The sequence below is a fragment of the Nuphar pumila genome, chromosome 5, assembly GCF_984573655.1.
Source record: "Nuphar pumila chromosome 5, dmNupPumi1.hap1.1, whole genome shotgun sequence".
Lineage (NCBI taxonomy): Eukaryota > Viridiplantae > Streptophyta > Magnoliopsida > Nymphaeales > Nymphaeaceae > Nuphar > Nuphar pumila.
The window spans coordinates 110,861,214-110,874,179 of record NC_143253.1 but is presented as its reverse complement, the minus strand read 5'-3'; the positions used below and the strand labels follow the sequence as shown (position 1 = coordinate 110,874,179).

Genomic DNA, 12,966 nt, shown 5'->3' with positions numbered 1-12,966 from the left:
ACCAACATTTGTTGTGTTTTTACTGTTACCATTATCTTTTACTATTATTGTGTAACCATCTCTTGTAAACTTTTATATTTGTTAAATTCATCAATGAAATGATCAATGAATTTCTGAGCAGTCTCACATTCCACATGGTATCAGAGCTTGAAGGATCCATTTGATCTTGTTACCCTGTTGTTGAGCCAGGTCATCATTCTTTTAGCAGCAACCTCCATTGGTGAATCAACCACTCTGTTTGGTCTACTCAGAGATATAAAGTTGATCTCACATTTTTTTCTATGGCCGATCAAGTTTCATGTTCTAAAATGTAAGCTGATGTCATGTCACCATATTTGTTGCACCATTCTGACAACCCTAGAGTTGTTCTTGTTTCCTCTGTACTAACCAGTGACAATTACTCGACCTGGCGGCATGCTATGAGGATAGCTCTGAGCACCAAGCATAAGTTCGTATTTGTTGATGGCTCTCTCCCAAAGCCAATAGTGTCGTTTATGCGGTGTCGATGCAAGGATATGGTCTTGTCTTGGCTTCTCAATGCTCTTTCTAAAGACGTCGCCAATAGTGCCATTTATGCGGACACAACTCGGAATGTTTGGGTAGATTTAGAAGAACGTTTTTCTTAAGAAAACACTACTCACATTTACCAATTAAAGAAACTTATTTTCGATCATCGCAAGGCACAGAGTTCCTTCACTGCTTATTTCACCACCCTCAAATCACTTTGGGATGAACTCGAATTGTATTCCTCTCTTTCAACATGCAACATTCAAAGACTTTAATACTTGTTTTGAATGAAAAAAAGTTTATCAATTTCTCATGGAATTGAATGAAACTTTAGTTGCAATCCGAAGTCACATTTTAACTATCGAACCTCTTTTGAACATTAGCAAAGTCTACTCCATGCTTCTTCAAGGAGAAACCCAGTGACTTCTCATACCACTTAGTGGTGGCACTAATGATAATCTTGCACTTTCGACGAAATATCACCTGTCACATTCGACGGTTAATCATTTTTTCTACCAAAAGCAATAAGCCCCAACCAAAGTGTAACTATTATGGGCTATTAGGCCATGTCAAAAATTATTGTTATTCTCTTCATCGTTACCCGCCACGTCATCTAAAAGTGAATTCCAAAAGTGAAAATTGTAGATCAGCCAATGCAGACTCTCAACAAGAGCATGCATCACTTCCCAATCTGCCTGAATTTAAATTTACTTTCATTCTTTTACAGCTTACGAAAGATCAACTTGGAGAAATCGCTTATTGGCTTAATGTTGATGTCAGACCAGCCTCTTCCAACTTGGCAGGTAATCCATCTTTTTATTCATTTTTTTCCTGGGTCATTGACACATGAGCTGCACATCACATGGCACCCCATTTTCAAATTCGTTCTAATATTATTGTTTTATCTAAACCACATCTGATTAGCCTCCCAAATGGTGAAAAATTTCTCGTTACCCATATGGGCAAAGTCAACCTTTACCCCCATCTTAATCTTGTTGATGTTTTCTATGTACATAATTTTCACTACAATCTTTTATCTATCCCGAAGCTAGTATCTTCTATTCCCTGCATAGCTACTTTATTTTCCGCTTTTTGTCTTTTTCAGGACCCTTTAAAGAGGACGGTGATTGGAGGGGGTAGACTATGTGATGGCATTTATCATCTCATCCTTCTCAACACCCATCATGCTTTGACAATTTTTACACCAAATAAAGGCATCCTTTAGCATATGCAATTGAGTCAACCCTCACGTGATCGAAGGTTTTTATTAAATAAGTTTATCTCATATTTTTTTCTTGATTTCAAACATGTTTGTGATGTTTGTCATCATGCTAAGCAAACACGATTTTCATTTCCAACTAGTTTAAGTCGACATGCTCACCCATCTGAACTTGTCCGTTGTGACATTTGGGGTCCCTATAATATGATATCTCATTCAGGCACTCATTTTTTTCTTACCATTGTTAATGATTTTTCTCGCTGCACCTGAATTTTTTCAATGAGATATAAAACTAAAACTTTTTATTATTTTCAACGATTTTGCGCTCTAGTTTTAGAATTTCTTTCAATCCTCAATAAAATGCCTTCGTAGTGATTATGGAACTGAATTTACTTCTCGTTGTTTCTAAAATTTTCTCCATCAAAATGGCATCGACCATCAGAAATCTTGTGTTGGGACACCTCAACAAAATGGGTGGGTTGAACATAAGCATAGACACCTCTTAGACGTGGCTAGCGCTTTATGTTTTCAGTCTCATCTTCTGACTCCCTTTTGAGGTGAATGCATTCTCACTGTCGCTTACTTGATCAATCGCCTCCCGTCTCTACTTTTGAACAATAAAACACCTTATGAATTACTTTTTGAAAATAAACCTCAATACCTTATGAATTACTTTACGGGTGTTTGGATGTCTATGTTTTGCAAAAAAATATGAATGCACACCAAAATAAATTTTTCTCTCGCACCAGACGTTGTTTATTTGTTGGATATCCAGTTGACCAAAAAGGATATCAACTTTTTGATCTTGAGACAAAACAAGTATTTGTTAGTTTGCTCTACAAGGTCATGTCGAAACCGATGACATACCCATTGTTATGCCACTTCCATTACTTGACACTGATGATCCGGATCCAGCTAGTATACCTTCGGACCTACCTCCCAATCCCACCTACACATCATGATCCGGATACGGCTGATTCACCACCCATACGGCGATCTCAACGAGTTCGCTCTACACCATCTTACCTTAAAGATTATGTCTGCTCGGCTCTCACACTGGAATCACATAGTCTATCACCCACTTCGAGACCCGTTTCTTCCAAGTGTCAATATCCCATTGACATTTTTGAACACTTTCATTCTCCATCCCATGTTGCTCTCCTTTCATCTCTTCTTTCCGATGAAGAGTCTAGACATTTTGGTGAGGCAGTTAAACATTTGCATTGGCGCAAGGCTATGTCCAATGAAATTTTTACTTTGGAAGATAATCACACCTGGTCCATCAAAACATTTCCCCAAGACAAGCACCCTATTGGTTGTCGTTGGGTATATAAGGTCAAACATCGAGTAGACGGATCTATTGAGTGCTATAAAGCATGACTTGTGGCAAAAGGGTACACGCAAATTGAAAAGATTGATTATCATGAGATGTTTGCACCGGTAGCCAAACTTACTATCGTTTGGTGCCTAGTCTCCTTGGCAGCTATGAAAGGTTGGCTTATCTATCAGCTTAATGTCAGTAATGCATTCTTACATGGAGATTTACATGAACAGGTCTACATACAGCTCCCTCCTGGTTTTCATGTAAAAGGCCGAAATCAAGTATGTCAACTCCACCCAAACAAATGTTTTGTAGAAAGCAAACTATGTGCATGGTACCAATCGTGCACAGACACCTACTAAGGGGGTAACCTACTCGGTAGGTTGTGAAGAAAAAGTAAGTTGGTCTCTAGTGCTCATAAGCATGTGGTTCTACAAGCCTAAGTACTGAAATAAACTAACAATCCTAAGTAATAAGTAGAAAAATAAACTAGCAGCCCTAATTAAGTAACAAAAAAAAACTAGCAATCTTAAGTAAAACGAGAACACGCAATGGGCAACAAAGTGAATACTCGTATTTCTATCATCGTTCCCTGACAACGGCGCCAAAAATTTGGTGTAAATTTTATAAAATAAATTTTTAAAACAATATCTTTGATGAAAATGATTTATGCAAGCCAGACACCAAATAATAAAAACTGACTCGCATGAGTGGTGGAGTCCGGGTTGATTTCAGGGAAGGGGAGAAACACTTTGTATTCCACAGAAAACTAATCTACTCTTTATTGCCTTGAAAATAAAAATAATTAAATAAATAAATGAGAGTGTGGCCCTCTGTGGAGGGCTTAAACAAATAAAAATAATTAAGTGACCTTATTACAAACCCAATAAATAAAATAAATAAAATAAATCCTATGCTAAAAATAAAAGAAAAATGTCTTTAGTGCTTTGAGCTTTTAGTCCCTTCTTTGAATCGATGTATGTTCTTCTTGCTTATTTGATTCATAAGGGGCTCTTTGAAGGACCTTTTAAAGGGACCTTTTAGGGACCTCAGACAACTCTTCGAGGGTACTTTTAAGGGCCTACCGCACGTCTAACCACTTCTCTATAAAACAAAAATCACAAAACAAGACAGAACAAAGAGAAACTACACAAAAATCTAATGTTAATTCAAAGAAAAATAACAAAAACAAGAATTTAACTACTAAGAACAAACTAACTACATGTAACAATTATGAACTAACCTATAACAAACTAAACACTAAATAAAAAAAATAGCAAAACAAACTAACAAGCAAGAAACTAATTTATAATAAATTACTAAAAGACAAAAATTAAAAACAACTAAATGAATCTAATAAACTATATGTTGTACATATTCAACTTCTTTAACAAATCTGAAGCAAACTGACGAAGAATTAACTAAACTACCTAGAATAACTACTTAATTTAAGTAAATTCACTCTAAATGCAAGAACCGACTATTGTATTTTAAATTAACTAAACATGCAATATTAAAATTTAAGCTAACTAAGATTCACTTAACATGAGGCAATGTAAACTAAATCTAACTAACCTCTAATCATACTGTACAGAATTCACAACTGAACTAATTTAAATAACAAACATAAAACGATAATAAAATAACAAACCTAACTATTTAATTTGATGAATTAAAAATCAAAAGCAAGAAATCAGCTAGGTTGTATTTAACTAATTTGACTATGAAGGATAAAAAAATATCAAGACAAACTAAACACTCAGATCTAGATTGTCGTGAATTAAACTAATATCTTGCAGCAAACATGAATTAAAACATCACTAATATAAACTATGCTAACAAAAGTGATAATTGAATTAAGAAGAGAATCAACTAAGTAGTTTTCATCTAAATTAATTATGCTAAACTAATTAATCTAATGGCATAAGACTAATTACCAAACTATTCTAATTGCTGTGAAACTAAAATTTGACCTGAATTAAAACTGCAACAAAAAAAATTAATGCTTAATATCTAATTTGGCTAAGCTACTCTATTTAATTAAAAACAATAATTTAGCAATAAAACAATTATTGTCTAATCTAATTAACAAAAATCAAAATGCTGGAATTAAATTAACACAAATCTAACTAATAACAAATAGGAATTAAATCTAATTTATTTGGTTGAAATAAATAAAATAAATCTAATTATTCTGTCTATTTTACTCTATCGATTTCTAATTAGTTACTAAATAACGATAATTATAATTAATTAGAACTAATTTGATTATGATGAAAACTATCAGGATGTGATTCATGCAATAAAGACTAACCTTTAATAAATACAGTTGTAGACGTTAGATCTAAGAGCCAAAAAAACAAAAAGAATTAAAATTAGTATCAAAACCCTAATCAACTATTTTAGAAATAACACTAAATTAATTTTAATTGATATCAAAAATTTAATCTAAACTAACCTAACCTAAATCTAACATGAATTGAATTGAAATCATTAAAATATCACAAAACTCTATATTAAATCTATTGATTTGAATAAAATAATATTATTTTATACGCAAATTAAGAAAATCAGCTAAACTAGAGTATTTTATATTTTTTTATATTTTCATATGATAAAAAAATAAAACTAATCTAAAGTAGATGTGATAAATATGCCATGAATAAATAAAACTACATGAAATGATATGATGTATGCTATGAAGAAACTAAAACTACGAAACTACGAAACTACGAAGAAACAGGAGAGAAGAAATATACCTTTCAATCTGTTTCTGACTGAGGGATTGAGAAAAAGAAAGTAGCCTTACCTTCAAGTTGTACGTATCTCTGATGATGGGGACAAAGAGAAGTTGGTGATAGAAGGGATTAGAAGGAAGACGAAACAAGAGGGAAAGAAAGAACCGAGTGAGGAACCGGCCAAGAGTGAAACAAGAGAAGAAGAGAAGAAGGGGAGAGACAGAGAACTGTGTTTTCTCTGAAGGCAAAAACGTGGGTTGCAGCTGAAACAATACTATTTATAAAAAATAAATTAGGTTTACATGATTTCTATGGAAGTTTGGATAATTTTAAAAATTTCACAAAGGGTCTTTCAATAAAAACATGTTTTTCAAAAAAGAGTACTTCTAAACAAACTAAAATTAATTAATACACTCTTAATCTAGTTGGACTACAGATTAGAAATTTACAAACTAACTAAAACTCTGGAAAACGCAGGGAAGAGCTTAAAAAATGTGATTCTACCTTTATTTTCAATTTCAAAATAATTTCTCAAAAATACTGATAAGGATGAGTTTTTAATGCAATTTTTTACTGGATCATGCATAAACTAGTATGAATAAAATGATAAATATATGCATGATCAACCGCCTCTTATAAACTTTTATATTTGCTGAATTCGTCAATGAAATGATCAATGAATTTCTACGCCGTCTCAGGTTTCACAAATCTGTAAAATTTTCATTTCTTTTGGTGGCATATAAGAAATAGAGAACCAAATCTAGAAAGCACTTCGTAATACTAGTTAGAGAAAGGTCATGGAACCGAAAAGTAAAAACACTCTACTTAAAACTCCAATAAACAGATGATCATTTTTTTATTAAGTTTACATTAACTGAAATGATGTTATTTCCTTTCCCTTTTTCTTTCTGAACAGCAGTCAGAATTTGGTACCAAGAAGTGTCTTTTTATAAGGCTCTCACTACTGAAGTTGAGAAGTTTTATAGCAACATGATCCAGAGAAAGTTAAACTGCTTCTCTATCAGTTCCCAGATGAATCATGGGAAGTCATTATCCCTGCCAAGGCGATCCCTCAGAATCGACCTTGCTGGGAACAATATGCAGGAGAAATCATCGATTGTTGCCTTTCATAGTGACGTCTGGCTATGTTGATGTTGCTTTCTACTTTGGTGAAGTTTTGGCTTTGACAAGAAAAGGAGGCTCTTCAACATCATGACATCATCTCCCAATGATATTCGAGGTTGTGATGGGGGTTTCTAGGAAGCAAGCTAGAGAGAAGTCAACAGTCTACTACCAATATCAGCAGAAAGAGCAAGTCGTGCAAAGTTGCAATTCTGACAGTCAGAACCTCAAGCAAAATTGACAAAGGCGCCCCGAAAAGGGGTGATGAGGAGAATGACGATGAAGTGGAAAGATGAGCATGGTGATGCATTTTGTGGGACGTGGTAACAACAATGCATCTGTTGAGTTCTGGATCTGTTATGATGTCTGCAAAAGATGGTTCAGTGGGAAGTGTGGGAAGATTACTCCAGCAAGGGCTGAGCATATTAAGCAGTACAAATGCCCAGCTTGCAACAACAAACGGGCTAGAGTCTACAAAGTAGGGGAACGATGGAATGTGTACAGGACTGCCTTTTCTGAAGCTTTCAGAGGTGTGCGAACCACTTAGCAGGTTTCTGATATGGGATGCGTTCGAGACTTGTTTAGTTGCATTTTTCAGATATGCTTGTTCTTGTTAGGACATGCAAAACTAGGAGGCTGTGTGTGTGCGAGAGAGATTATCCACCCCTTTTGGATGATGAAAGAGTACACATTAGCAGCCTAATTGGTGGGCGTCCATTTAAGATAGGAACAGCACAAGTTTGTTTTTGCTCGTCTCCATGTGGCACGCTTGGTTAAGGTACATTGTTTTGCATGCACGATTGACATTGACTCGGTTGCTGGGGTTCATGATAGGTTGGAACGGATGGAGCTAAGGCCTCTGATTGAGTTCAGTTTCAGCGATAAACAGCCCCCGAAGATGCAACAAGTTCAGCACTTGGGAGCAGCTTCCAGAGAGAGAGAGAGAGAGTATAACTACGTAAAGTTTGTTTTTGGTAATATTTGATTATGGAGATACTTTGTCCACAAAAAACATGAGGATTAAGCACTGATACTCTAGGGCATCTGGTGGCTGTGTTAGTATTATTTAGTTATCTAAATGCTTTTACACCAAAACGCATTAGGGGATTCAAGGCTGTTACTCTATGAGGCGCTAGTTGTAATACATTCGATATCCAGGTGTGACTTGCCGTTAAGCGGTTGATTTGTTATGGAAGCTGCTAGTAGCCAGGAAAAAAACCACAAGGAGGGTTGGTGTAGTGGGGTGGGGCTTTGGCTGCTAGGTTCAATTCCCATGGGCATCAACCCTCTGCACAAGCCAATGCCCAGCATAGGCCCCAGGGGCAGGGGTCCTAGCATTGGAGTTTTATGCAGCCGGCATGTCTTGCCAGCTGAACCACGGCGACCAAGTCTTCATGCCGGGTGCTTCAGGTTGTAAATCCAAAAAAAAAAAAAACAGGAAAAAAATCCAATGAAAAAGATGGATAATTTATCTTGTAATTAGGCAGAACATTCCTATCAATACATCTCTTCAACTCCAAGACGCAACGCTTAATAGATGTAATTCTTAATTTTCGTGCAAACCCCTCTTGGAACCAAAACTTATCAAGTCTTGTTTAATCTGCCACATCTGACGCATGAACACCATCCGCATCCGTGAGACCGGGCTGTTTTCACTTGCTTTGCCTGCCATAAATGCAATATAAAGAAAGAGGATCAGATTGAGGAAATTGAAATTCTCAGCAGCCTCCAGTAATATTAAGCGTTGAGAATTTAGATTTTTTTAGCACATCCCAGTTTGTGTACCTTTTCCTTGCGAGGTCTGATGGTTTTCCAGCAAAGAATTCCATTGCAACCTGGCCCGGACTCATATCCCCTACAAGACATCAACCTTCAAAGTAAGAACCAACCAAATGATATTTTGAAAAACTGGCAACAAAACAAACTTGACAGCTTCTTGCACTGAGATTTATTGCTTAGGATAACGCTAAATCCATGCACAGGCCCCAAACTCATTATCTCAGCTAAAAAATCCGTTTTTTTTTTTTTCTCCCTTTTTCTCTTGACCAAGCGAGCTGGGAGATACCTCAGGCTGGATCAAAACCCAAGACCCCTCAGTTGAAAGAGTTGGATTCAACGATCCAGCTATTGCAATTGACTGAAAGCTGCAGTGAAAGGAGATTATTTTGAAGCAAGTCCATCATGGATTACAAGATTAACTTACATGTCAGATTCATATTTGCGGCTGTTGGTGTGAAGTAAGCTGGGCGACAGTGGATAATGATCACCCCTATACCTACTTTGGTCCTGGCCCCTGTTTCCAACAACCCCTGTGGATGGGATTTTAAGGTTGGCATCCTCCACAGGGCATCCAAGGGTGGTAATGGGTTGCATTGTGGTTATGTTTTGGTTGTGACAGAAATCATCTTGTGGGACTACTTGATTTCTCATATGTTTGGACTGATTCATGGATCCTGGTGTACCTTTTTCTGCTGCCTGTAACCAAGCAGATTCCAACCTCTGTTCATCAATAATGGCATCTGCTCCATCAACAGAAATCTCATGATCCATATATTTTCTGATAAAAGGCCCTCCATTTCCCTCTGTGGAAAATACTGGCAAACTTGACCCGTGGAATTTCTCTTCCATTGCTGAAGAGCCTTCACACGAATCATCAGTGCTGCCTTCCAAAGTCTCCTCAGGATTGCTCAGGTTACAAATGGCTGCTTCCTTCTGTAATTGCTGATCAGAGTGATCATTTTCATTGATAAGATCTGTTTTTGTCTCTTTAACCATGGTACCACTCAATTCTGTCTGCTTTCCTGGTACAGCATTTGGCACCTCATCTGCAAATCTAGAAGATACATCAGCCATTTGAGATAGAAGTCCTACTGTAACCTTTACATTGTGCCTCAAAACAATTTCCATTGAATTTGTTATGCTTTTCAAAAATCGTTCAGCTCTGTCTTTCTGATCTTGGTGCTTAAATGCTATAGAAGCAACTAGAATGCCTGCATGTAGAAGCACACTGACAATGTTAGGATAAGTAAGATTATGAAAATAACAATTTCTAAAGACATTTTCCAACAGCATTTATTTTATCCTTGAGTCCATTCACTCTTCTAGTCCAAATGTAATAGGTGGATACCGGTATGGTAGAAGCATTCAAAGTTTCAAACCCATTCTATGGAAGACAAAAAGAAAACTATTTTCTGGCACACTCCACAACAAAACTGGCACCAATGCTTGTTAGCCATTAACACGTTTCAGAGAAAATATGTTCAACTTATGGAAAACACAACAAATGGAATGGAAAAAAGTACACAATGACAGCTGAATGAATGAATTGTGAACTTCATAAAAGCCAGCAACCAGCAGTTCCAAGACAGAAACTGTCACATAGGTGCGGGTGCAGCGATGCAGCACTTTAAAAAAACTTGGGTGCGGGGAGGGTATATATATATATATATATATATATATATATATATATATATATATATATATATATATATATATATATATATATATATATATATATATATAATATAGATAAAACTGGACTTGGTTAGGGTTAACTGAATCTACTTTTGGACAGAAATGGACCTCAATGTGGTTGACTTCACCTAAAACAAAGGAAGCCGTGTCCAAGTGTTGCACCCTCATGGGTGCGAGTGCGACACGGGTGCAGTGCCCTGTTAGAAGAGTCTGTGTTACACTATTAAAAAGTATTAACTAAGTAACAAGGTAACAGATAAGCAATCACAGTTACTAATATACGAATAATCAACAGTAAAGTAAATAAATACCTAGTGTAAGGACCATTTAATAATCATGATGGAGTAAACCCTTATGGTTATATAGGATCCTGGCAGATGTGAAAGAAAGAACCTAAGGGAAACTTTCTTCCCTTGGAGAGAGAGAGAGAGAGAGAAGGCATTTCTCCCTTGAAATTTGCCTCTAATGGAAACTAATGTCTAATTTGTGCCTTCTACAGCAAGATAAAGAATAATTCAGAAAAGCCCTTGCAGAAGTGGGAATTGGAATAAAACACAAATATCCAATGAAAAGCAGAAAAGAAATTATGACATGAGCATAATATTTTGTAAAGGGTAGATAACAATCCACGTTTGTACAGCAAGATAGAGACTAGTTCAGAGAAAGTCCGCCTTTTGGTGGGCCACAGTAGTGGGGATTGGAATAAAACAAGAATATGCATGATAACTAGAAAGGAAATTTTGACATAAGCATAATATTTTTGCAAAGAGTAGACAAGAATCCACATCCAATGACAATCAAAACTTACCATTATCTTCAGAAACTGATACCAGCTTTCCATCAGTAAATAACAACTGCCGTAAAGTCTTCGAATGACATCTTTCTACAACTCTCCTCCAGACCTCATCCAGCTCACATCTGTTTATGCATACAAATCTGCTACTATTTGTCTCAATTTCTTCCTCAGCAGCAGCCAAGGTACCATCCACTGATCTGCTGCATGTTGGCAGATAATCCTTGATATAATCATCTGTTTTAGAATTATAAGATGAAGGAATAATGTGCCATGAAGCATCTCCGTTTCCTGATCTAGAAAGAGGCATTGATGTTGCCTCCTGCTGCTCATTTTCAATATCTGACTTCATCTTATGCTCAATAGCTTCTTCAGCAGGCAAATTGACATGTTTCCTTGCATTGTCACCACCATCCTTAGTATTTTGTTTGGTTTTATTTGTTGTGAGAGCCAGAGAAGTATAATGATTAGAACCAATCTGCAATAAAGCTGCAGTGAACCATGTCGAGCGATCACTTGACAGACGTAGCTGTTTTTCAGCTTCGGAAAAAATTTTTAGAGCATGCCTTAGTCTTTCCAACTCAGCTTCGGTCACTGGATGATCATTTCAAAAGATGTAAATTTTTGTTAGTACCTTTGCAGTGACAACCATGACCTAAAGAAGATTTGCTTCTGAAGTAAACTTATGGCAGATTTAGTTTTCTTTTTTCCTTTCTTGTTTTTGTGAATGACCAGGGTTGGGCACGAGACCATGATCCATTTGTTTTAGGATGCTACATCTCGAACTGTTCAACCATCACATCCCATAGTTAATATTTTCAAATTGCCTTCTAACAGATCAAATGTATGTACTGCTGTTGGTTACTAGTGAATGCTATTTGAAGTGGAAGTTTAACATGCTCTGTCTCTTACACCAATTTGATATAATATTATATATTAGAATGTAGAGAAGGCAAGCATATTAAGCATGTCATTGAACTAACAGAAAATAGTAAGTATTTATAACTTCCATCTGTTGGAACTTTGAACGGAACTGCCTTATGTTAGAATATATATATATATATATATATATATTCTTTGTAATAGGTAATACCCTCTAGGGGTATTGTGGTAATTTTATACATGTAATAGGCTCTGCCCTTTAGGGGCAGAACTGACCTCTTTTTATTTTATTTGTATTCTGTCCTTTACACTTTTGTAAAGGGAAATTTTGTCTTTTAGTCAATATAGTTGTTGGGAATCTCCAACAGCTATATTCAGTTTTGTCTTTTAATGAATATGGCTGTTGAGAATCTCTATATTTCTAACTGATGGAGCCTTTCCCAACAGCTATATGGGTCCTCTTCGCCCTCTTGTTTGTATATAAATAGGGACCTCTTGTCCCATTAGATGTAATGCATATTTGATACATAAAGATTATTTCTAAAAATTGTGTTCTTGTGTTGGCTTTACGAGTGCCCCTTTGTGGGTTCTTGTGCTCTTGCCTATAGTAGGCATTCTATATTTAAATCCTTGAGGATTCATTACACTGGCATGAGCATTATATTGTACCTGATGCTTATGAACAATCAAAAACATTAATTTTCAATTTTCCCTTCAAAATTTTTGGATGATCATATCTTTTCTTAAACCTTTATGATAACATGTCTTCCAACACATTGTTACTTCACACTAAGGCCCATCGATGTGTTAGAAAATAATACATATATGTATATACTTGAATATATATATATATATACACACACACATATACATACTCTTCGTAATACAAGAGTATGTATATGTATAAGTA

General features: G+C 35.9%; 1 protein-coding gene across 1 annotated transcript in view; it reads right to left on the bottom strand.

The window, feature by feature from the left end:
- Nucleotides 1-8,366: 8,366 nt before the first annotated feature.
- Nucleotides 8,367-12,966, bottom strand: part of LOC149838112 (protein STICHEL-like) — a 53,629-nt gene continuing 49,029 nt past the window's right edge. Inside the window, exons 3-6 of the mRNA XM_090006385.1 lie at nucleotides 11,190-11,768; nucleotides 9,111-9,897; nucleotides 8,693-8,762; nucleotides 8,367-8,572 (exon numbers count right to left, since the gene is read on the bottom strand). Of these exons, the coding sequence (XP_089862511.1) occupies nucleotides 8,492-8,572; nucleotides 8,693-8,762; nucleotides 9,111-9,897; nucleotides 11,190-11,768 (1,517 nt within the window). The 3' untranslated portion in view covers nucleotides 8,367-8,491. The remainder of the gene's footprint in view (nucleotides 8,573-8,692; nucleotides 8,763-9,110; nucleotides 9,898-11,189; nucleotides 11,769-12,966) is intronic.